This window comes from Elaeis guineensis, chromosome 1 (genome assembly GCF_000442705.2).
Source record: "Elaeis guineensis isolate ETL-2024a chromosome 1, EG11, whole genome shotgun sequence".
In the NCBI taxonomy this organism is placed as follows: Eukaryota; Viridiplantae; Streptophyta; class Magnoliopsida; order Arecales; family Arecaceae; genus Elaeis; species Elaeis guineensis.
In genome coordinates this window covers 108,544,739-108,570,264 of record NC_025993.2, presented here as the reverse complement: position 1 = coordinate 108,570,264, position 25,526 = coordinate 108,544,739, and the positions used below count along the sequence as shown (strand labels likewise).

Below are 25,526 nucleotides of genomic sequence, written 5' to 3'. Positions count from 1 at the left end.
TGCATTACATTATAATTATATGCGGTGCTAGAATAATGTCTCTCATTAGTCCCAACAAACACCGCAATCGCCGTTTCGAGGGATTCCGGTCAAGCCAGTCAACTTGGATTGGATTGCAATCCTTACCCCACTCTTCCCTACACCAAGGTAAAACACAAAAAACAATTATGGAAGCCACAATCAGCTCGACACTACCCTAAAACCAAGAAGGTTTAGGATTCTCCCTCTCTTTTTTTTTCCTCTTAGAGAGAGAGCAATGAGAAAAAGCCATGAGGTGGGTTTTCTGTAACTGGCTTCTCTTGTCTTTTTTACTACTACTAAACAAAGCCAACGCAAGATTCCCGATCATCATTTCCCCTTCAAAGGAAACAACCATCATGGCCACCCTCCCCCACTTCCTCCGGTGTTAAAAGTTAAAACTCCACCAACTGCACCCAATTCACATCCATCTCCCCATCTCACGTCTCTCATATCTTTCTCTCCTTGCCTCCATGAAGCCCTCCTCCACCTCTGTCGATGGCTTCTTCTCCTCTCTGACCCACGGCCTCGACGACCTCGACCGTTGCTTCGCCTCGGACAACTTCATGTCCCTCCAATTCCTTCAGCGAGCCGTGTCGCTCCTCCGCTCCTTCCATTCCCAGCTCATCCAACTGGTCCAGAAGCTCCACCTGCCTGTCGGCGAGAAGTGGCTCGACGAGTACATGGACGAGAGCTCCCGCCTCTCGGAGGCCTGCCATGTCCTCAAGAGGGGCGCCTCCAACATGGAGAGCTACTACCATTCCACCGGGGCTGACACCATCTTCTCGCTCGAGGATGGCTTTCGCCACCTCCATCCTCAGCTCACCAAACAGGTAATGCGGGCGGTATCGGTCTGCCAGAGAGAAGCTGTGAGAGTGGAAGAGGAGAATAGGGTATTGGTGGAGACGAGGATCGAGTCTCTCTCGCTTCGGCTCGATGAGAAAGTGCCGGTGGAATCCAAGCTCCATGGATTCGATGGATTCAGGGGAGCTCTCTATGCAATGAGGAGGGTCGGCTCTTTTCTCGTCATGCTCCTGCTGTGGGGATTGGTCTGCTGGTGGCAATATCCGAGCCCCAGCGGGGTGGCAGCCATTGAAGGTTCGGTCTTCTTTGGGTCAGGGTTCATGGTGGCGATGGCGAGATTGCAGCAGAGGGTGGTGGGGGAGATGGAGAGGATGGACCGCCGGCCGGGAATTCTGATGTACGAGTTCCGGAGGGTGAGAGCCGGCTTGGAGGAGCTGGAGAGGAGTAGGGGGTGTGAAGATGGAGGAGAAGGGCTCAGGGAGAGGGTGGAGGGCTTGAAGTTGTGGTTTGGGCTGTTGAGATCTGGAACTGAGAATATTACTGGGCAGCTGGACGACTTTTTCGATGAGATTGTGGAAGGGAGAAAGAAGCTGCTGGACATATGCAGTCAGAGGTAGAGGGAAGTGTTAAAAGATAAGAAAAAGAGAATGACAGCCATAGGTAAAGAGATGGGAGGCTAGGATAGTGTTTTGGGTTGTCTTTTCTATTCTCAGTTTCTGTTCAAATGTTTTGTTTCATTTCCAGCTACAGTTGATTGTACCATTGCATAGAGAGCTATTGAGAGAGAGAGAGAGGGGGGGGGGGGTGCCGTAATTTTGGGACTTTCAGATTCCATGAACAATGACGCAGGAGAAACTATGAGGTGACCATAATACTGATGGGTTGCAAAAGCTTCAATGGTCGGCATAAGAATATACGATTTCCAGAAAAGGGTAGCTGTCACATCCAAACGATCTCTCCTCTGTAAAAACATTCAGAAAAACAATAGATATGTCTGGTTCTCAAGACAAGCCAAGGGCACATCTATCGAAATATAGACAATTGCGGATATTAAAGAAAAAAGAGGGATTTTTTTGCTTTTCATGGTGGTTGTTCTTTCTTTTCATCTACCATTAATGATTCCACTGGCACAAGAATAAGAGGGATGGCTAGAGATTCCTTGTTTATTTGAAATTATAATATACAGAAAAAAAAAAAAGGAAAGAAGGAAAAGAAAGGAAGCATAGTTGTGATGGAAGCTTTTGTCTGATTCTGTTTAGCGTTCGACAGATGGAAGAAGGTGATGAAAAGCCTTCTGAAAAGCAGACTGACTGATCTGTTGCCTAATTCCAGTCTTTTCTTCATCACTAAATCGCCAATCTCGTCGTATCACCAGACCTCAAAATGTCATGCTTTTCACCTCTCCTCGGAACCTGATGCCCCTAATCCCCTTCATAAAAGTTTTAAAAGAGAAGGGTGACTTTCAGCCTCCCTTCACATCCAAAAAAAAAAAAAGAAGAAAAAAAGGTATCTTCTGAAAAGCGTGGCGCAAATGAAACGTTTCTAAACGTTTTCTGAAACACTCACAGGATTAAACCATTCAAGAATTCTACAAGCACCTTTACCACCACTTCCACCTTTAGAGAATTGGGGGATCCACTTGCCCTTGGGGTCCTCAAGATAATAATGGGCTGTGAACCCACTAGATAAACAACTTCTGCAGCTAAACCACACGACCAGCGGGCAACCGTCCTAGCTCAACTGCTCAGATCCGGACCCCAAAAAGAGACTATACTCAAAATGATGACAAGTGTTAGAGCATAAACAACTGGACTAGTCCAGGATACCTCAGGATTTAAATCTTCCACTTCAAATAAATGTGTCAGACGTGCCCCTGAAATGAACCAGGAGCTGGGGCTTACATCACAAGTGTTACCATAGGAAAACTTTCAGCAAGCATTCAACCATATGGCAACACCGCTACTTCTTCCTTCCATGCGTCTTTCTATCCTCAAACAGGTGGCAACTCAAAAAACTGCACCAGCAAGTCATTGCGATAGCTTTAGAGCAATTAACAATCATAGTGGAAGCACAAGAGTTAATGACTGCTGGAGTTCTATTATTTGGTCCATACAAGTTACTTCCACCCACATGCGTCAATCCATACAGTTTTTGTTTCTCCCCCCCAGTCTACCAACGAATCAAAGTTGCATTCAACCGTTGATGAACAAAATGAACCCCTTGCAAAACAAGCACAGAATACATAATTAAGCAAAACTGACCCTGTTTTTGTAAAGCACCATTGTAGCTTTGGAGCCCTTGGAACCACTAGAGCAATAATCGCACAACCTTATTTGTAATCACAACACAAGAAACCCAAAGGCCACATGCATAGCACAATCTGATGTTTACCACAACGCCATATAAAGATCTTGCGATGCATGTTGCATGGAGGAAAATACAAAAAATGTCAAATTCTTTCCACACTTCGCACCAGAGCACACTGCCCAGCTCACTGAAGGGCAAAATAGACATGACCACACTAAATAGCACCCTTGGCATCACATAATAGAAAAGGCAAGATTAAATAGACTAAGCATATAGCAACTTTGATCTGGGCCAATGCGCGTATGCGTGGAAGCCGTGGTGTATGTGTGAGAGAGTGGGTCAACGCCACAGGTATATTGTCACAGCAGCGTAACCTACGTGCTTACATGTAGAAGCAGTAAAATAGTTAGGCTACGTACGTACACGTAGAAGCAATAAATGGATAGACTACATGCGTACACATAGAAGCACTGAATGGATACGCAAACTATAAGATATACGATACTGCCCGCATGCACCGTATAATAAACAGCTCGGAACCCAGGAGTAAAAACAAAATGATAATGATTGAGGAGTATAATAGATCAAAACTGCAGATAATCCTAGGATAGGAGACAGATTAGCTTATAGAGATTAGGGTAAAAATAAAGGTAAAAGACTAGCAAGACTCAGACATACGATGAACAGGATAAAGGAGGTCTAGGAACAAACTAAGATACAGGCTTATGGAAGGCGAAAACAAACTAAAGCATAGGCTAATGGAAAACTAAAGTGCAAACTAAGGCGCAAACATGATACCAAACTAAATTAATATAAGAAATTATAGACTGAAACATAAACTAATTAATAATAGCACAAGTCGAAAGAGCTATACTTCGAAAAACTAAAATGATTAAAACTAGAACTATCCAACACAAAGTAAATAGACTAATCTGAGAGTTACGAAAGATTAAAACTATAAATAGACTAACAAAGCAAATAAACATAAATAAAATAAATAGACTATAGAGAAAACTATACTAAAAGTAAACTGTAACCTATAAACTATAATCAAAAGGTAAATTAACTACAGAATAAATAAAATTAACAAAAAGAACAAACTGATTATTAACTAACTATAGTAACTAGGACTAATTGGTAACTAGCAGCAGTAAATAAATAAAAGCAAACTAAAATAGAAAAGACTGCTATCAGAAAGAAATAAGACTTAACTAAGAACAAAATAAAAGATAAATAAAACTAACAAAATAAAATAAAGTACAGTACAGTACTCAAACAATGAAGCAAAGAAATAAACAAAAGCTTAAAAAGCATAACAGAATACTCTAACTAATTAGATAGCATATAGTCGCTCTGTTGTTTACTTTGCGACTTCACAAGAGATTGCACTATGATTTTAGTACAATCTTATAGCATGTTACAGATGGTATTTGGGTTGTTTACCCTGATTGATCTATTGTTTACTTCACAATCTCTACCAATCTTAGGGTTGTTTATCTTTAGAAGACTGATCAGTTGTTTACTTCACAGCCTCGGTAGTATTTCGGTTGTTTACCGTCGTGCTACAGTAACATGCTACAGTACTCAACAGTACTGCACAGTGCATCTGCTATAGTACTGCATAGTGCATCTGCTACAGTAATTAGCTATAGTACTAAACAATAACTATGAACAGTAATGAATAGTAAACAAGCTTAAACATAAAGAAAGAAGCTTGAAATATAATTAATAATAATAAAATAAAAAAATATATTTTATTTATAAAAGCACACTTACATAGAGTCCGAAGAAATTGAAATACACACTTTACAAACTTTATGGATACTAATAAAGTTTAAACAAACTTAAAAACAAACCACGAGCGCTAATATATGCTAATGCATATACTTTACAAACTTTATGGATACTAATAAAGTTTAAACAAACTTAAATAAAAATCACGAGCGCTAATATATGCTAATACATATAAAAACATGCTTATTTACAAAACTCACATGAATTAGTGAAGCTAAGATAGAGCTTGTAGGATATCTGTGAAGGAAATGATGGAAGGAATGGAGAAAAGTATGTGTAGGATTTTAAATAGAAGAGAAGTGATGAAGATGTTATGGTGGATGAAGGAAAGCTTCTTCTCAAAAAATAAAACTTCCTGAGAAGTTTTATAAACAAAGAAAGCTCTCTCTCCAAAGAAAGATAAGAGGGTCTTTATAGTAGATGAGAAGTGGAGGTTTAGTGGATGGGAGAATGGAGTCTAGTGAATGAAAACAAAAGAGGGTATATGATGAACGAATAACCAAAGAAAGTGGATGAGGTGATGTCTTAGTGGATGTAAATGATGGTGGAAGGGAGAAAGTGGAAGAAGAAAAGAGACTTCACATGGTGTTGTCCCTAAAACAAGAGTTTAAGAAGGAAAAAGACTAAGAGAAAAGAAGAGAAAAAAAGGAAGGATGGAGATAACAAAGAAAAACTCTGTCATAGCACTCATAGAACCCCTCTTGGCCTTGCCTTTCCGCACTCAGCCTCCCCTTGAGCGGATGCCTTCCCCTTTATTTATAGGTGAGGAAGTAAACTATGCAGACTTCAATTATTTTGGAGTCTGAGCGGACTTCACTTTGTTTGGAGTCAGGAAGCCTCTAGAAGTCGGATCCGAATTGGAACTTAATTGATTTTTAAGTCCGAATTCTTGTAGCATCTTGTCGTCTCTGTATAGTGTTAGAAATCTTTCTGTAAATGAATAGTGACAATGTTAGAAATCTTCCTGTAGTTTGCTTGTCATTTTTGGATCCTAGTGTAGACCGAATTTTGAAGATAAATCATCTCTGAGAATTAAACTGGCTTCGAAAATAGTAGTAACTGTTGTCTCCAGCAAATAGTAGTAATCATCTGGTTGTAGAAGTAACTAATAAAAGAGCCACTGGATTGTACCTACAAAAAAAAATTTTATCTACCAAGAGATTAGTAGAAGGGTTAATAGAAAATAAATTTTTTTCTTTTTTTTCTTTTTTTTTTTACAAAGCTCAACCTTCTAAAGTGAGGTGGTTGAGTACTGGTAAAAATTATCTTGCTCAATTTTTTTAGCCATAATATAGATGGATGTCTATTTGCCTGCAATTGTATTCAAATTCTTCTTCAATTTTTAGGCACGATATGACACCTTCTTTGAATAGTCTTTGGCTTCGAATTCTTTCAGGATAATTTTCTAAGTTGAGAAGAGTACTTCATTTTGGATATGAATTTTCTCTATACAGAAGATCTTGAGGGTCCTCTTGAATTGGTATTCTTGTTGGAAAATCAGTAGTTATCTAAATTCGCCCATCAGTTCAGCATTTTTGTTGTTGTAATTTTCTGGCTGCCCAATAAACTTCTAAATATGATATTACTTCATAGACTTTGAGATCAAATTCTTCAGTAGATGGAGCAAAGTCTTTGACAGATTTTTTTTTATATCAATTTTGGCTGAAATCTTAATTGATTATCCACATCCTCAAAAACAGTGATATTGTAGATTTGAAAAAGATATTCAATACCTCCTATCTTCTTTTCTTCTATACCACTATATATTTTTACTTCAAGATATTCTTGATTTTTTTCCACATCTCTTAGTATAGTGGCAATAATGAAAGGAAATATATCATATGGCATGGCACAGTCTATTGATATCAGCTTCACAAGCCCTTTATATAAAGCTCTGATTTCTTCTGGTCTAGTCAGTATATTTATCAGGGGTAGAAAGAGCTTGGGATAGATCCAGTTGTCTAAGAATAATTGTATATCTTCAAAAAGCTTCTTTGACTCATCCGACTGAGTTGCTTTTTTATAAATATCTTCTTGGAGTTCAGAATTTAAAATCTCTTTTATCTTTTTTCAATAATCAAGTCTTTTGAACTTAATCATTGTTGACGTCTCTGGTATTTCATAGAGATTATAGAGAGAGATGAGTTCAGAAGTAGATTGTGTTATCTGTCTTTCAATTTTATAAATATGTTCTTCGATAGCTTTCAAAGAATATTTTTTTTCTGCTAAGTGGTTGATTAGACTGGTTATATGGTGGAGAAATTTTTTTTCAGATCGGAATAAATGAACATCTCATGCTTTATAAATTATAGAGCATGTTTCTTGAGAAAGAACAGAATGGAAGGATTCCAAAGATTTTAAGTATTTATTTAGTTCATCATATAAAAGGGCTTTTTCTTTTTTCTTCTTCTTTGAGTCTCTGAAAAAAAATAAAGATGTGAGTATATCAAAAGTATTAAGGGCTAGCTTTAGGGAAATTCTTTGTCTTAACAGCATCTCTGTTTCTATTATTCAGAAGAGTTTATGCAAGTATTTATGATAACAGTTCAAAGTATTCTTCTGATAAAATTTTGTTTTCATATTTAAAGAATTTAGTTCCAATTTTAGAATGTATAAGATTTTATAAAACCAGTTATAATATACATATTTTCTATTTATTTTATAAGATCTTTCTTAAGCTTTACTTTGTATGAATAGTTGTTTTTAAATAAGGACCTCAGTTTTAGGACTTAGATAGAGACTTTATTTTAGGATTTTAAAGTTATAGATAAAATTTCTCAATCTAATCTTATAGATCTTCTAGTTTCAGAGAATCGATTAAAGCAGTCATTATTGGATTTCTTCCTAAATCTATTGATATTATTAACAGTTAAATATTTATAGTATTATTTGTTAGCAATCTAACAGTCTAGTGGTATTTATTTTATAGCCTCAAAAGATTTTTATTTTTTTTGGAATCTTTCGATCTCTCTTATCAAACTTCTTCTTAGATTTTTTTATGCTTCTTTATATATGAATTATTCAGTCAAAATTTAGATTGATAATAGAAATTTGTAGAAATGTAGAGATCATTCATTCTTCTCTTATTTTTGGGTTTTGGTCTTGTATTATTTTTGTAAGATATTTCTTGTGTAATTATTTCTTTCTTTGTAATAGTAAAGGGCTTAAGATGAGGCAAAAAAGAGTTTCCCAATATGACTCTTAGTTTTAGAGTTTTGACTAATAAGAATGATATTTTAATACAAAATTCTTCTATGCATATTTGAACTTTAAAGACCTTATGGTTTACTTTTAGATTTCTTCCTTCAGTAGTTTGGAGATTTTGATTAAATTTTTTAAAGTATCTTGAAGAAATTAGGTCTTGTCTAATACAATTTATTTTAGCTCTGGAATCTAACAAAGTTTCATATCTAAAATGATATCCATCTTTTAGCTTAAATGAAGCATCGCAGATCTATTTTTTATTGAATTTCTTAGAAATTTTTTGAGTTTTCTTATCAAATTTCTTTTTGAATCTTTTATGTGACATTATAGATGGATCTCTGGTCAATTTAGATTTATCAAAAAGAATTACTTTATTTATCTTACTGATAATACTTATGTATTCTATCCTAGTTTTATCTTTTTCTAAGAGTAAAAGAACAATTTCTAAATCAATTCCTAAGCTTAAAAATTGGTTTAAATTTAAATTTAAAGAAGATAATTTTAAATAAAATCTTTTTAAACCTAGAGAAGATCCTAATATAGCAGAATAAATATCTCTATACCATCTAAACTCAATTAAATTTCTACTCCTAAGACTACTTAACTGATCATTAATATCTACATATAACTTATCTATAGTGTTGAGAGGATAATCTAAAGGATTGTTGTCTTTAGAATTCTTCTGAATAATATTCACAATTTCTGAGCTAGTGGAAGAGGTTTTCCACCAACCTTTCAATTGCCTCAACAAGTAATTTATCATTGTCTTAGCAATTAAAATTTATGAATAATCATGGATTTTACTGGCTTTAAAATGTATCATTGTCAGTTAATGACAACTTTTAACCATTTGAAATTCGGTAAATCCATCAGGATTCCAACCAAGAGATCTCCTCTTGGAATGGATAGTGGATAAGTTATCAAAAGATTTTGATAACTGTATATCCACCCAGGTCGGTCTAAGATAATAATTTATTATCCTAGGGACCTTAACTATAAGTTTATAATTAGAAATTAATTTATCTTCAGTATTTTTTGAGATAAACAATTCACTAACTATATTTTTTCTACTAACTATTCTCTTATTCTCAGTATTTTTTGAGACTAAGAGGTTATTACTTTCTACAGAAGTACTAACTTCCAAAAGACTACTGGTTTCTAAGACTAAGAAATTATTAATTTTTTTATCTTTAGAAAAATATGAAGTTTCATGAATCTCTTTAGATAAAGGGTTTGAGCTAGACTTATTAAATGAGAGTGACGGATTTAAAGTAGACTGATTTAAAGATTTCAAATCAAATAAAGAGTCTGGCTTGAACAAATCATAAGTAGAAGCACAAGAATCAAATATAAAAGTATTTTCTTTAAGTGTTTCATCAGAAGGAGTTTTATTAATTTAGTCCAATATAATTTCATTTGATTCTTCCAAGAACTCCTTTTTAATTGTGCTTCCGAAGGATCAAGTGTTGGAGGTTCTTTAGTCAGATCTAAATATTCTTCTTCAGTAATCTCCTTTATAATTTTATTTTCAATCGGTACCTTTGATTGACTAATGCCTATGCTTGACTCAGCAGATAAATATATAGAATTTAGATTAATATCAAGATCATAAACAGTCTCAATGATTTCATTACAATCTTCACTTGCTCCTCTCTCATAACTATTATTGTGATCTAGTAAGTGAAATTCAGTATCGTAAATAATGTCATCAGAGATGTTCTCTTTGATCAAAATTTTATCAGATTCTTCAGATACATTATTTTCAGTTTCAGCATTTAATAGATTGGGTGCAGTGTCTAGCTTTATGATAGAGTCACCAATCTTTTCAGTGTCTGCTTCTAAAAGATTGGGTATAATATCTATTGTAAAGTCACCAATCTTAACTAATGAATTGTCATAATAATCCTGATTAAATTTAGATTCTCTTTTATCCTCTAGAAAGTTATCAATCTGTGTTTTCTCAAGATTAAGAGGATGATTCATACAATCTTATTGTTCTTGCTCTGAATGCTCAGAGATTATCTCAGAAAGAGTTTCTTTATGATTCTCAGTTATAATCTTCTGCAGACTAGTACTTGTTTTTAGTAATTTAAGTTTTATTTTTTCTGTAGTAGTGATCAACTTACTAGGTTTTGAAGTAACTTCTAGATCATCGGTGAAAATTTCAGCAGGCTTTTGGTATCTAGTTTTTGCCTTTTTTTTTTCTATTTGGAGGTATCGTCCAGTTTTGAAAAAAAATTTTAATTTCCAACTCTTGATATTTAGGATTTACATCTTCAAAACCTTTAGGATAGTATTTTATAAATCAGTCAAAAAAAAATATTTCTCTCTTCAGCTCTCATTTGGACAGACCATACTTCTCTTATGAAATATTATTTTTTTATTATAAATTTTATAAAATCATATTTTTTTTTTATTTTTAATAGAATTAATGTCTGCACTAAGTAATTCTCTATCTATCTGAAAATCAGCTATTCTAATATATCTCTCATCTAAATAAGTACCAAATGTATCTCTAAATACTACTCTGCTACTCGTTTAACATTTATACTTATATTACCTAAGAAATCAAATGAAGTTTTTATTTTAAGATCTATGTTATAATTATCTAAACTATTTTTAAATTTTTTAATTGCTATTTTTTTTATTCATTTTGCTATTTCAAGATAGTTTTAAAATAAAATTATTTTTAAAGTGATTAGATTTTTTATCTATTTTAGATTTTAGTATAGATAAGAGAGAGAGAAGGAGGGGGGCGGGGGTGGAGGGGTGCCGTAATTTTGGGACTTTCAGATTCCATGAACAATGACGTAGGAGAAACTATGAGGTGATCATAATACTGATGGGTTGCAAAAGCTTCAACGGTCGGCATAAGAATATACGATTTCCAGAAAAGGGTAGCTGTCACATCCAAACGATCTCTCTGCTGTAAAAACATTCAGAAAAACAATAGATATGTCTGGTTCTCGAGACAAGCCAAGGGCACATCTATCGGAATATAGACAATTGCGGATATTAAAGAAAAAAGAGGGATTTTTTTGCTTTTCATTGTGGCTGTTGTTTCTTTTCATCTACCATTAATGATTCCACCGGCACAAGAATAAGGAGTGCTTTACTCAATTAATTTTAAAAAAAATATATTTATAAAAATAATTTAATTTTTAATTTATTTATCAAAATAATATAAATAGAATAAAATATCATTTTGAATGATATTTTATGATGGCCACATCACCCATCTTTTCTCACATTTTTCATATAGACAACGTAAAAAAAAAATTAAAATTATCAAAACAAATGATATTTTTTAAAACGTCATTTTAAATGACGTTTTAAAAAATACCATTTGTTTTGATGATTTTAATTTTTTTTCAAAAAAAATAAAAAAAATAAAAATTATAATTTTAAATTTATAAAAAAATAAAAATTATAATTTTGATTAAAATAAAAATCATCATTTCAAATTAGTATCCCCATTTCAAATTATCTTTTTAAAAAAATGACGTTTTAAAAAATACCATTTGTTTTGATGATTTTAATTTTTTTTCAAAAAAAATAAAAAAATAAAAATTATAATTTTAAATTTATAAAAAAATAAAAATTATAATTTTGATTAAAATAAAAATCATCATTTCAAATTAGTATCCCCATTTCAAATTATCTTTTTAAAAAAATATCTGAAAAAAATAATGTAAAAAAAATATCATAAAAAAAATAAAAAAAATAAAAATTATAATTCTAAATTTTAAGAAAATAAAAATTTTAATTTTAATTCAAATAAAAATCATCATTTCAAATTACAATCTCCTTTTCAAATTAATTTTTTTAAAAAATATCATAAAAAAATGAGAAAAAAATAAAAATTATAATTTTGAATGAATTTTAAAAAATAAAAATTTTAGTTTTAATTCAAATAAAAAATATTATTTTAAATTATTTTCTCCATTTAAAATTAATTTTTTTAAAAATATCTCAAAAAAATCTTAAAAAATTAAAAATATAAAAAATACCATTAAAAAAAATGAGAAAAAAAATAAAAATTATAATTTTAAATAAATTTTAAATAAAAATTTTAATTTTAATTAAAATAAAAACATCATTTCAAATTATTTTTGACATTTGAAATTAATTTTTTTAAAAAAATATGTCAAAAAAATATATCTTAAAAAATTTTAAAAATAAAAAATATCATAAAAAAGCAAAAAATTTAAAAAATGAGAAAAAATAAAAATTATAATTTTAAATTTAAAAAAAATAAAATTTTTAATTTTAATTAAAATAAAAAATATAATTTCAAATTATTTTTCTTATTTCAAATTAATTTTTTTAAAAAATATTCCAAACAAAAAAGAAAAAAATAAAAAAAATTTAAATTTTAAATTTTAAATTTTAAAAAATAAAAATTTTAATTTTAATTCAAATAAAAAATATAATATCAAATTATTTTTCTCATTTAAAATTAATTTTTTAAAAAAATATTTCAAAAAAATCTTAAAAAATTAAAAAATAAAAAATACCATACTGCACAGCATAGTTGTGATGGAAGCTTTTGTCTGATTCTGTTTAGCGTTCGACAGATGGAAGAAGGTGATGAAAAGCCTTCTGAAAAGCAGACTGACTGATCTGTTGCCTAATTCCAGTCTTTTCTTCATCACTAAATCGCCAATCTCGTCGTATCACCAGACCTCAAAATGTCATGCTTTTCACCTCTCCTCGGAACCTGATGCCCCTAATCCCCTTCATAAAAGTTTTAAAAGAGAAGGGTGACTTTCAGCCTCCCTTCACATCCAAAAAAAAAAAAAGAAGAAAAAAAGGTATCTTCTGAAAAGCGTGGCGCAAATGAAACGTTTCTAAACGTTTTCTGAAACACTCACAGGATTAAACCATTCAAGAATTCTACAAGCACCTTTACCACCACTTCCACCTTTAGAGAATTGGGGGATCCACTTGCCCTTGGGGTCCTCAAGATAATAATGGGCTGTGAACCCACTAGATAAACAACTTCTGCAGCTAAACCACACGACCAGCGGGCAACCGTCCTAGCTCAACTGCTCAGATCCGGACCCCAAAAAGAGACTATACTCAAAATGATGACAAGTGTTAGAGCATAAACAACTGGACTAGTCCAGGATACCTCAGGATTTAAATCTTCCACTTCAAATAAATGTGTCAGACGTGCCCCTGAAATGAACCAGGAGCTGGGGCTTACATCACAAGTGTTACCATAGGAAAACTTTCAGCAAGCATTCAACCATATGGCAACACCGCTACTTCTTCCTTCCATGCGTCTTTCTATCCTCAAACAGGTGGCAACTCAAAAAACTGCACCAGCAAGTCATTGCGATAGCTTTAGAGCAATTAACAATCATAGTGGAAGCACAAGAGTTAATGACTGCTGGAGTTCTATTATTTGGTCCATACAAGTTACTTCCACCCACATGCGTCAATCCATACAGTTTTTGTTTCTCCCCCCAGTCTACCAACGAATCAAAGTTGCATTCAACCGTTGATGAACAAAATGAACCCCTTGCAAAACAAGCACAGAATACATAATTAAGCAAAACTGACCCTGTTTTTGTAAAGCACCATTGTAGCTTTGGAGCCCTTGGAACCACTAGAGCAATAATCGCACAACCTTATTTGTAATCACAACACAAGAAACCCAAAGGCCACATGCATAGCACAATCTGATGTTTACCACAACGCCATATAAAGATCTTGCGATGCATGTTGCATGGAGGAAAATACAAAAAATGTCAAATTCTTTCCACACTTCGCACCAGAGCACACTGCCCAGCTCACTGAAGGGCAAAATAGACATGACCACACTAAATAACACCCTTGGCATCACATAATAGAGAAGGCAAGATTAAATAGACTAAGCATATAGCAACTTCACAAGAATTATGACCATACTAGCAATTTGGAACAAAATTGACAGTGAGGATAGAGCTCTCTCATATTTTTACAAAAGATATAGGTAACAGCATGAAAGCAGTGTTTCATTCAGTTGTATAAATAACATAAAACTGATGTAGGTAAGCACAGAGTGATATGGCAGGTTTCAAATTTTATACAGCAACATGCATATTTGATGAAACAGATCCAATAAAGAAGAGCCTAAATTTACCATGATATCGGAAAGCACAAGGGGTATGGCAAAGAATTTAGGACTGTTACCATCTGTTTTAATTTATATATCTATATATATACATATATATATATAGATATAGATATAGATATAGCAAGATGATCAGCTGGTCGCCTTCCACTTATACATCAAACCCAGGCATGGCAAACTGCGAAGCAAAGGCCTCAACACAGTTACAAAGCTCGATAACATCTCTATTGCTCTGAAGACCCTTGAGAAACTCCTTCTGTAACTTCCCGTGTTCTCTCTTCACGTTACTTGCTATCTGTGCAGCCCTCAGAAGAAACTCCGCAATCATTTCAAAATCTCCCTCTAAACAACCTCTTGTAGTCATGGCAGGGGTGCCTTTTGATAGCAAAACCAAAATAAGTGTGTATGATCTTTCCAACAGGCTGAAACTGTAAATTTGAGATTCACACACGGATGGACGCACACAAAAGTAATTACATCATGCATGTGCACAAGCACACAAACACACAAACTTATGAGAGATTACCTATTCTCACTCCTGCAGGAGAGATGGCACCATTATCACCAAAGATTGGGGTTTTATTTACCGTAATGTGACAGGCCTCACAAACCTTTTCAAAGTTTTTACCTGTTCAAGATAAAGATAATCAGGAAGAAGAAATGCCTAAGTTTTCTACAGAGTGAATCGCATCAACTATGACTTATGCTTGAAAAATAAGCTTCGTTCACAAAAAATGATCTTCAGAGAATGTGGATCCTGATGTGGCCTGTGTGGGCAACATGTGCGATGAACATCATTAAATTTCTAGAAGTCAAGAATTTCTTATTTTCCTAACTTCATTTTGTGTGTTATGAGTGGGTAAAAAGAAAAAGCAAATAATGGGAAAAAGTCAAAATTGAACCACCCTAACTGGCCACACATTCTGTGTTGCAAAAGTCTTGATCTTGGTCGGACAATGCCACTAACAAAAAAATTTCATATTCTAAATGTACTTGGTAATTTAATAATGAGTATTTTAATAACATGCATCAATATGTTATAAGATCCTTATGGGCTATCAGGCCCAATAGCTAGGAAAATGACTATCAAAATTAACAGACCATTATTCATCCATGCCAGATCCATTAGCAATTATGCTAGGCCAAGCCCCATCAACAGCAGGCTAGCTCCATGGAGTGCAAGTTAACCTGGTATGTTCAAGACCGCTAGAAGGTATGTGAAAATCAGGCGGTAGCACACAGTTGTGGTGTCACAGTTTTCTAAACAACATGTAAATACCCAAAAGAAAGGAGTGGTGATCTATTATGGACCATAACTAACAACCATCTGTTCAAGTCCTTTAACGAAAGATGCTATCCTTCCATGCAAGCCCCAAAGATCTTAATCTTACATTAGGATCCTTTTCTTTCTCACTTAAAATTGCCATGGGAAATAAATACTCCAGCTTCTCACCATCAAACATGCAGGATCAACATCTACCAAGACCATGTCCAAGTAACTCCACATATGATAGTCCACATTTTGTTCCCCCCTCAAGATGCTAGTAAAGTTTCTAGCAGACTGATTACATGCTAACAGACTCTTATCCACAGGTCCTACGGGCGGTTGCCTAGGTGACAAATAGACCTCTGACCACCAAGGCAAACCTCACCTGGACCATCATTCATATACATGCATAAGCACAAAGATTCATATACCCATACATACGCAAATGTAAGTATATCAAATTATATAGATGTATGTATAAACATGTACTATATATGAATGTACATGTACCAAGGTAACATTAGATTTTACATATAAATATGGGTAAAAAAATGCACACATATGTACATATATGTGTATATATATAAAACCATAATTCATATATATATATATATGTGTGTGTACATATATGTACATATATGTGTACACATATGTACATATATGTGTACATATGAATGCACACACACACATAATATATATATATATATATATATATATATATATATATATATATATATATATATATATATATATATATATTGACACACACACACACACATAATATATATATATATATATATATATATATATATAAGTATACTGTTGCAATCTTTTTCTTATATGACATATATACTAAGATGCGACTGAGAAACTTTGAACTTTACAATGTTAAAAAAAATAAATTAACTTAAATTTAGGTGTTAAACAAGTAACTGCAAAAAGATCTTTCATTCAACAATCGCAACTTTAGCTACAATATCTAGCAAGACAAATGACAAAGGAAGCTAGACAAATTCCACCATCGAGCTAAAACAACAACAATATTATATGTTATTATTTCTATTATATTTATTACAAATTCAGTAAAAGCATAACAAATGATAATATAACTTGAAGGAGACTTAATTATTTATGTTCGCAATGCATATCTCAAGGCATCTTAAAATGTTAACTTTTGAAGTAGTTAAAAAATCTAAAGGTAAAAAGGAATTACTTGAATCAAAGAATGATCAAGTAAATTTGTACCTAGTCCATTACCTGGGTGAGTGCTTAGGCTATAGTCTACCAGCCAGAGTAGCACGGGCTATTTGACAACTATGCCCTTAATGAACACAAATGAACTAACCAAGTCTTGACTTTCATCCCGATGGATATATAAGGCACTGCTCATGATTAAGGACTCAGGAGCAAGTTAAACTCTTAGTGCAGGCCCAAAGAAAAGAGCAGTTGAAATACAACAATGTCGCCACTTATTGTTGCTTGTGATACATGTCTTCAATGGACATGGTCTTCCTCCCAGTTAACAATAACCATAGGCCAATAAGTTCTTTCCTCTCTCTGTCCTCATGAATGATGCTTTAAATCTGGAGGGTCAAGCCAGATTTTCTCTTTTGCCTTTTTTTCACCTATAAACTTTGTCATCATTGACTCCCTAAACTTAGACGTGTGGGTTCCCCACTTAGCTCCAAGATACTACCACTTTTAAAACCTTGTCGCTTTCTATACCTCAACTAGCTCGAAACCCATCCTAATATTTTGCTCTGCAATCTCACCAAACCTCTACTTTTATACTGATTGGTGAAACAAATATATTGCCAAATTTGGTCTTCCTTAATCTGCAATCCTCTAATAAGAACTCATCCTATTGTGCCACATTTGTGCTGTTAATTATATTGATAAATCTCACATCCATGAAACCTGATCTCTTATGGTACTAAGGTCCAATTATCTGTATCACCATAATCTCAACAGTTGATTGGTGCTCCATTAAATGTTAACAATCCTTCCATGGTGGTAAGGCTTGGGCAATCACTACCTACCACCTGCAATTTATCTTCCAAAGGCATCTGACACACCTAATTGCATATTACACTGCATAATACCGATACCTACCTTCCAGACATGATGGTTGAAAATAAAGAAGCATACAACATTCTCTATGAACGGCTCATCACACAGAAATTATGAAACAATGTTTAAGAAAGACTGTTGTTAGCGACCATATAATTGTAATGCATAGTTTCTGATATGATCAGACAATCCTCACACTTTCCCTAGATTATATCAAATAACTATTTATATTTAAGAATCTATATTTCAAGAATTAATGGAAGTAGCTAACCTGGTTCAGGTTTTGTGTTCCCTAACCGCTTAAAGCTATTATGAACATTTAAAAAGCACCATAGGATGATTGTTATGCAGTCCTTTAGTGAATGAGCTAGGTTCAATTCCAAACCTTAACCCATATAGAATCTCCAACTCCCCTTTCTTGTCAGAAAGATGTTACAACAACAAAGATGTTGCAGTACTTTAGGAATTCCTCCAACCCTTCCTTAACAAGTGTGTATACCTTCTAGTTAGAGGCCCTAAAACAAGAAGTGAAGGTGAACAGAATTTCCATCAACATCAAAAATTTTATCAAAAAAGAATCAAGTACCTATGGCCTCCAACCCTCCCCTTTCTTCTTTAGCATATGGGGTAACATTCTGGAGAACACCCTCAAAATTTATCGTTGCAACATTATTCAGCATTTACAACTTATACGTGATAAACCAAACAAAAGTAGTAAAGAAAAAAAATGCCCAGCCGAACGTAAAAACAGAAAACACACAGACGGTGAGAGGGCACAATAAAGAGGCAAAGGTCTGAAGATCAATAAAAGCTGCAAGGTGATTAGCAGTTTAAAGAATGCATTGCTTCTCCTCCATTACTAACAGAGAACCTAAAGACTTGGTTAATCATGCCATTGTCATTCCTCGAAATAAGATTTAACATATCAAATTCTGGACAAAAAGCCCCTTTAGAATTAATAGGGGCCTGCTAACATGCTCGAGAAAACAGTACCATGCCAGAAAAGCAGAAAAACTGTCCAGAGATTGAAATACCTGTCAACCCAAATGTTCTTAGATCCCAAAGTAGCAAATGATTGTCTGTACCCCCAGTGACTAATCTGCAATTTCTTCTCAGCAAAGCAGAAGCTAATGCTTGAGCATTTTTCTTAACTTGTTGAATATATGCTTTATACTCAGGTGTAGCCACTTGCTTTAAAGCTATTGCCAAAGCAGCTATATGGTTATTGTGGGGTCCCCCCTGAAGTGATGGGAAAACAGCAAAATTTATCCTATCTTCGAAATCGTACTGCTCGGCTTCATCTGTTTGACCAAGAGAAAGTCCCTGCTGTCCCAGCTTGCTCAACTTTCTTCCTTTTCTGAAAAAGATTATACCACCCCTAGGACCTCGAAGGCTTTTGTGAGTTGTGGAAGTAACAATATCACAAAAATCAAATGGGCTAAGGCATTCCTGCAAAACACAATTAATAATGATGGCATACACACACAACAACTGACAGTTTTTTCTCCACCATTGAAGCTAATGAGGTATACATTAAGCAAAGTCGACTCTACCCAAAAAAAAAAGTATGAACAATGAATTAAAAATTTTAATTATCTAATGCAAAAATAAATTACCCATTTCAAAAATTAATAACAGGCAGCATATTAACAACTTCATTTTAGATAAAATGAACAGATCAAAAGCTCTTATAGTGAGCAGATGAAAAATTGGAATCAAAGTTCACAACCATTACCTTGCAATATATGGTTAAAACAGGAGTAAAAGACAAATGATTATATTCTTTCCAGTTCCTTGAATGAATGATAGTTAGTTCCCACCTAATCCAGTCATCAAGTTTACCTAACTCTCAAAATGGTTTCTTAAATATATAAACCTACAGCAATATTCCACTTCTCATAGCATCAGTAAATAGGAAAGGACTACAGATAAATAAGTATCAGCACATTCAAGAGATGCTCAAACTGATAATGCTGTTTTCTGCAAGTCCAGCTAACAGATTAATGGTACGAAATTATTGCATTGTGAGTCATATTTCTACAAGCATTACCATTTTATTTTTCACCTCTTCGACAAGGATAAAACAGTGCATAGCTTCAAGGTTTTACTGCAGCCATAACTATCTTGATTTAAGCAGTTTTCTGAATTTATAAAAGACTATTGCAAATTGTAGAAAAAGCTAGCTATGTAAATATTTCGAGGATTTGACAAGCTAAATTTTACTGCATGTTTTAATATTCTGATTTGACTTTGTCTTTTCATTTTCAAAATTACATATCCATGTCCTGAGTTTTCTGTCCAGCTTTTGTTTCTCTTTTGTGACCTAATACTTTATCTAACTAACATTATCCATATAACCCTTGCGAGATAAACTATATTGCTACACTTATAACTGTTACTGTCGGTATCCAAGCTTATGATTCACAAAGTTATGAATGTTAGACATTTGAAAGTCATGCATTTAGCACTGGATCACAATGGAATACCGAAAAAGGCTTCCATCATAATTAAGCTAGAGCACTGCCAAAGACCATTTCATCCCAACAATTTTTACTTTTTCAACAAAATTATACTCCTTTAAATTGAATACCTCTCTCATGACAAATTAGGCTCTTCCTTAACGATTTTTTACTCTAGATTGCTGCCTTTCCTTGCAGATATTTAATGTTTAAACTGCCAATGCTGTCAATTCCATTGACAGTACGTTTATTCCTTGTTTTTTAAGTCGAGCAAACCTTACACATGCAGATCCAAAAAATAAAAAAAGAGGACCCTGGCTGGTCTTCACTGACTTCCATTAGAAAGCACAAAAATATGGTAATATGGAATCCTCTTTTCCCTATATACAGGCTTTATACCTAGAGGTTTGAAGCTAAGATTATGTTTCGAAGCTTCACGCATATCTAGGCAAACATTTGAGAACTCACAACACAAGCCTCAATATCCATCAAATCTAAGACTAGCATGCATATGGAGACAGATTCTGCTTATCCATATTTCATGACAAAAAAGGTAATTAACCCTATATGTGTGCGCGCGCGCGCACACAAAGAGAGAGAGACGTGCATACTGTTAACGTGAAACTCGATAACTTTAACATCTAATCTATTAAACAACACTAAGCAATGAATCGACCAGAAAATTATATGAGAAGAAAATATTTTTTTCAGAGAAAATTATTCACCTTGGCTGCCACAAGCCCACTAATCTGAGCCATATCACACATCAACACGGCCCCACACTTATCCGCTATCTTCCTAAACCGAGCATAGTCCCACTCCCTTGGGTAAGAACTCCCTCCACAGATCAGTATTTTCGGACGGTAATCCATCGCCCTCTCCTCAAGCTTATCATAGTCAATATACCCTGTGTGTGGATTCACCTTATACGACAAGCTCTCAAAGAATATCGAGGCCCCCGATATCTTCTTACCAGTGGGTGTATAGTAGCCATGGCTCACATGCCCACCCGAAGGTGAATCCAACCCCATGATTCGATCCTTCGGGAGCAACAGCCCTGTGTAGACCGCGAAGTTAGCAGAGGTACATGAGTATGGCTGGACGTTTACACCCCAGCTCTCAGGATCAAGGCCGAAGGCGGCTAGGGCACGATCGCAGCAAAGCCGCTCAATTTGGTCAATATATTGGTTCCCACCGTAGTACCGAGCGCCGGGCAGCCCCTCGGAGTACTTGTTGGTTAGGTGGCTGCCCAAAGCCTCGAGCACGGCGCGGCACACGAAATTCTCCGAGGCGATGAGCTCGATTCCCCGGACCTGCCGCGTCCTCTCCTTCTCCATGGTGTCAAACACGTCCGGATCCGCGGCGGAGAGAGATTGGTTCCCCCAGGCACGGACGGCGGCCCGCCGAGACTCGGGGTCCGGCCCCGCGGCAGCCCTCTTTGAGGGGTGGAGCGACGTCGACGAGCAAGAAGACGAAGACTCCCCCCTCCGATGCCGCTTGACGCACATCGGGTACCCCAGGATACTGAATTCCTCCTCCGGCTGCTCGTCCTCGGACTCGTCGGGATCGTTGGCCCCGACAGAGGAGACGTCGCCGAGATTCCCCGACTGCTGGTCCAGCAGCTGTAGGGGGATGGACCGGGGGGTCTCGGAGGGGTCTCGCAGGCTGGGTTCGATCTGGAGGACGACGGAATCATCGGCCGAGGGCGGCGCGGCCGCGTGGGGACGGTGGAACCCTAGCGAGAGGTCGGATTGGGGGCGTGTGAGATCCATGCCGAGGAGAAATCAAGAAGCCAAACCCTAACCCTAGCCTAGAAATCGGCGGGGGAGGAAGAGCAGCAGTAGCAGCAACAGAAACAGCGGCAGCTGCGGCAGAATTCGCGGAAACAGCGGCAGTAGCAGTAGCGGAAATAGGAGAAAGGGCGAGGAGGCGCTTCCATTAACGGCCGTCGGAGGAATAGTAGAGCGAGCAGCGAGCGAGCGAGCCGAGAGAGAGAAGGCCCAGACGTGAATCCGAAATCTAGAAATGGGAAAAGGTCGGAGGTGGGGAAGGGAAGTGAGAAAGGCGGCAGGCTGTACCTTGTGGCGGTGCGACTACCGGGATTTTTGAACGGTAACGGGAAGGCCTTCGGAGGGCGGGGAATGCAGTGCACCCGGACGGGACTCGGGGTGGTGGTGGACGGTGGATGCACCTTGTTCTCACCGAAGGGATCACTTCACCGCCCTCATTTTTAAAATAAATTCTTTCTTCGTTTGGAAGTTATGTCAAAAACGATGCTTTGAGGTCTGACCCTATTACGGCTCCTTTGCGACATTTCACCGGGAGATTAGTTTTTAATTTTTCGCACCAATCTATCCGGTCGAGCTGGAGAATGTTTTTTTTTGGTAGAATGAGCTGGAGAATGTTTGGTGGCATGGTTTGGCGTTGGATCATGGGTGTTGCATAAAAGGACGGTAGGGATGTCTGTATATGAGTTTTTATGCATATGTCCGAACGGCAGGACATCTAAAATTAGCATCCAATTTGATCTATCGTAAATAAATTTAAATTTAATTTAAATAAATTTATATTATAAATGGATCAATATTTGGATGATGGTATATAGATCGATTATGGCAGCAAGGGAGCCATGACAATAATAGAGAGGATAAACAGGTGTAGAAGTGGCCAGAGTCTTTGTCAATTTTTTTATAATTTATTTATTAAATAAGTTAGATTCAATTTTTTATTTATCTGTTAATTTATTTAATAAATAAGTCAGATTCAATTTAAAATTTTTTGATCTAATTCAAATTTGATCTAACTCAATTGCCACTCCTAATTGTATATATACCGAATAGTAGCGTTATAGGATTTTATCATAGTCAAGAGCCAGATCAATCCTATTCACATGTGGATAAGATAGTCATGGTGGATAAAGTATCGCGAATGAGAGGACAACCCCATATTATTTTTTTTTCTACCTTCCATTCTGTGGCCAGCGATGGACACACCAAAAAAGCTTGAAGGCAAGCAGGCAAATCGGGATTAGGTATGCCAAACCAACAACAGCCAATGGTCAGCAATTCAGCATTCATAGTCATGCCGAAAAAATGCTGAGAGAAAAATGTTACTATCAATCTCTGATGAGATGGTCGACTGTGAGTCGAGTTGTAGCATCTGAGTGGTAGATGGTAAAAAACCTACAAAACAAGTTTTCTTGTCAAATTTTCTGATGGGGGATCCTCCGATGCTTAAGTTAGTCGGAAAAAAATAACATGCGAGAGCCCAAAAGTTTATAATTAGAAAGCTTACCAGGTCCCCCATAACTTACCGATTGATATAGCTTGAGGAAAGCCATTACTGTGTAACTCTCGTCCCTGAATGTTCGAAACGTAGGAGTTATAGTATTTATTGGACGGTTACCTTATTAACTGCCATTAAAACTGAATAATGAGCCGCTCATGGGTGACTATTACGCTCCACATTCGTAGGTAGTTAATATTTGTGCTAATTAACCATCGTTTAATCCCAGATCTGCAGGATTTAAATAGTCGGCATAACGTCGAGGAAATAGTCGATTGAATACCGACTATATGTCGAATCATCGTTGGGCAGTCATTGATTATATATCAGACTAAGTCGGTTAAATGCCAACTTTGTTAGGTCTCGTTGATCTAAATCGGCTCAAATCATAACAGCCTAGTCGGTGCAGAGATGAGCAAGAAAAATAGTCATCGGATACTTAAAAAATAGGGAGGCGAGGAGGAGAGTAGTCGGCTATACGACGAAAATCTACCCCAACACTTGTCCTCCAACTCCTAAGTCCGATTTTGTAGTTTTAATCGGATGGGAGGAGTTAATTGTTGTAAGGATCTGAGTTGCTTTTTTCGATGATCTTTTTTTATTGTCATCCTGAAATGCAAGTCCAACTATTTTGTCATTTCATTGAGCGAGCTATCATTTTATCTTTTCGTAAGACGTGCGGCAGCTCTATTGCATTATAGGTCATGCAGCAATTAATACTATAAATCGTTCGAAGCGACCTTCCATAATGATTGCAGAAGATCGGGTGACTGGATGATAACTCCTTGAGCGGCCCGAGTAGTCCATGTGTCAGTCGGTCATTTGCTCGGTTCATTATCATGAGGATCCAGCTTATTTGGTGCGATCTCAAAGGTGATGTGTCGAAAAATCGGAAAGACAGTCGATTGATATTACTACCACGTGTCGAAATCTCTGAGGAGGTCATGGTTTTTTATGTTGATCATGGCCATCGAGTGCATCTATAAATAGGGGTTGTTTTCTCTTCAGGTATTCTTCCATTCCCAAAGCTTTTGTTTCTAGCTCAGAGTTCTTACCCTTAGTAGAGTATAGGATCCATCTCCCTGGGGTGGTTTAGACTCCTTTGTCATCAGCCTTCTCCCTCGTCGGTTTCTCCATCATCGTCAGTCCCTCCTTCATCGTCGTTGGTTGTTTCCTGAGGTTAAGCTTTTTCTCGCCTCTCTTTAGGTTTTGGCCTTCCTCTTTTTAGGTTTTTGTCTTAGGAATGGCTTCATTTGGTAGAGAGTCTGGAGACAAAAATATGATGGGAGACCAAGGTTCTCAGACTCCAACTGTTCGGAGGGAGATTGAGGATGTTATTCGGGATGATCCTGAAGATGCTTCTTCTTAATAGGATCTGCCTGATCTGGAAGAGTTGGATAAACAGTTAGCTACCGAGAATCTTTCTGGGCCTCTTTATGAGAGGTCCGAGTTATCTGAGATCGATCTTGAATGACTTAGGAATCACTACTATATCCTTAGTTGATATCGGCTGATGGCGTCCAACAAAGATGGTCAGATTGTCCATCCTCCAGACAGCTATATTGCTGTCTATGAGGAGTTTCTTCGCTTGGGACTTCGATTTTTTGTACATCCATTCTTTGCAAATGTTCTTGATTTGTATGAGGTAGTTTCTACCCAACTAACCCCTAACTCCATTAAGATTTTGTCTTCTTTTGTAGTCCTTTGTCGTCTCCTCCACTTTGAGCCACGAATTTTCCTCTTTCACACTCTTTTTTTATTGAAGAAACATCATCGGAAATGAGGATGGTGGTTCTTCAGTCTCTGATATCATCGTCAGTTTATCATCAGGCTTTCTTCTTCTATCTATGGATGAAACAATAAATTCTTTTATATAGCTGCCAACCACCCCTGGGGTTTTGATTAGGTCTGGACTACACCCAATCTTTTTTCAAATAAAAATAAAGTAGTCCTGAAAGAAGATCGGGATAATACGATCTCCTATTTGGTGTCCAGGTTCCTCCATAATGAGAGCTTCTCGAGGAGCAGTCATTGTACGATGCCGGAATAAGTTTGATCAGTTACTTGAGTAGATTTTCTTTTGTGTATGCTTGTAGCCTTTTTCGTCGATTCTCTTTTGCACTTGTAGACTAACTTCTTTTCTTCTTTGACTTGTAGGTATAAGGATCTCGGCTGAGTCCATCTACCATGCTATTAA

General features: G+C 35.8%; 2 protein-coding genes across 2 annotated transcripts; one reads left to right on the top strand and one right to left on the bottom strand.

Moving 5' to 3' along the window:
• Window positions 1-442: 442 nt before the first annotated feature.
• Window positions 443-1,454, top strand: LOC105038420 (uncharacterized). The gene has a single exon (XM_010914232.3). The coding sequence runs from the start codon at window positions 492-494 to the stop codon at window positions 1,437-1,439; it is 948 nt and encodes a 315-aa protein (XP_010912534.1). The 5' UTR covers window positions 443-491; the 3' UTR covers window positions 1,440-1,454.
• Window positions 1,455-14,061: 12,607 nt separating this feature from the next.
• On the bottom strand, window positions 14,062-22,052 carry LOC105038419 (serine hydroxymethyltransferase 7). The gene is made up of 4 exons (XM_010914231.4): window positions 20,770-22,052; window positions 18,620-19,034; window positions 14,775-14,876; window positions 14,062-14,623 (listed from the first exon to the last, which is right to left on the bottom strand). The coding sequence occupies exons 1-4, from the start codon at window positions 21,814-21,816 to the stop codon at window positions 14,400-14,402; spliced, it is 1,788 nt and encodes a 595-aa protein (XP_010912533.1). The 5' UTR covers window positions 21,817-22,052; the 3' UTR covers window positions 14,062-14,399.
• Between the last annotated feature and the right edge of the window lie 3,474 nt (window positions 22,053-25,526).

What these genes read in the sequence shown, in the direction of transcription:
- LOC105038420 (XM_010914232.3), top strand. Translation starts at nt 492, where the DNA reads ATGAAGCCCTCCTCCACCTCTGTCGATGGCTTCTTCTCCTCTCTGACC.
- LOC105038419 (XM_010914231.4), bottom strand. Translation starts at nt 21,816, where the DNA reads ATGGATCTCACACGCCCCCAATCCGACCTCTCGCTAGGGTTCCACCGT. An exon ending in GTGGGCTTGTGGCAGCCAAG is followed by an intron (nt 19,035 to 20,769) that starts GTGAATAATTTT and finishes TGTGTTTTGCAG; the next exon opens with GAATGCCTTAGCCCATTTGA. An exon ending in TCCTGCAGGAGTGAGAATAG is followed by an intron (nt 14,624 to 14,774) that starts GTAATCTCTCAT and finishes TGCTATCAAAAG; the next exon opens with GCACCCCTGCCATGACTACA.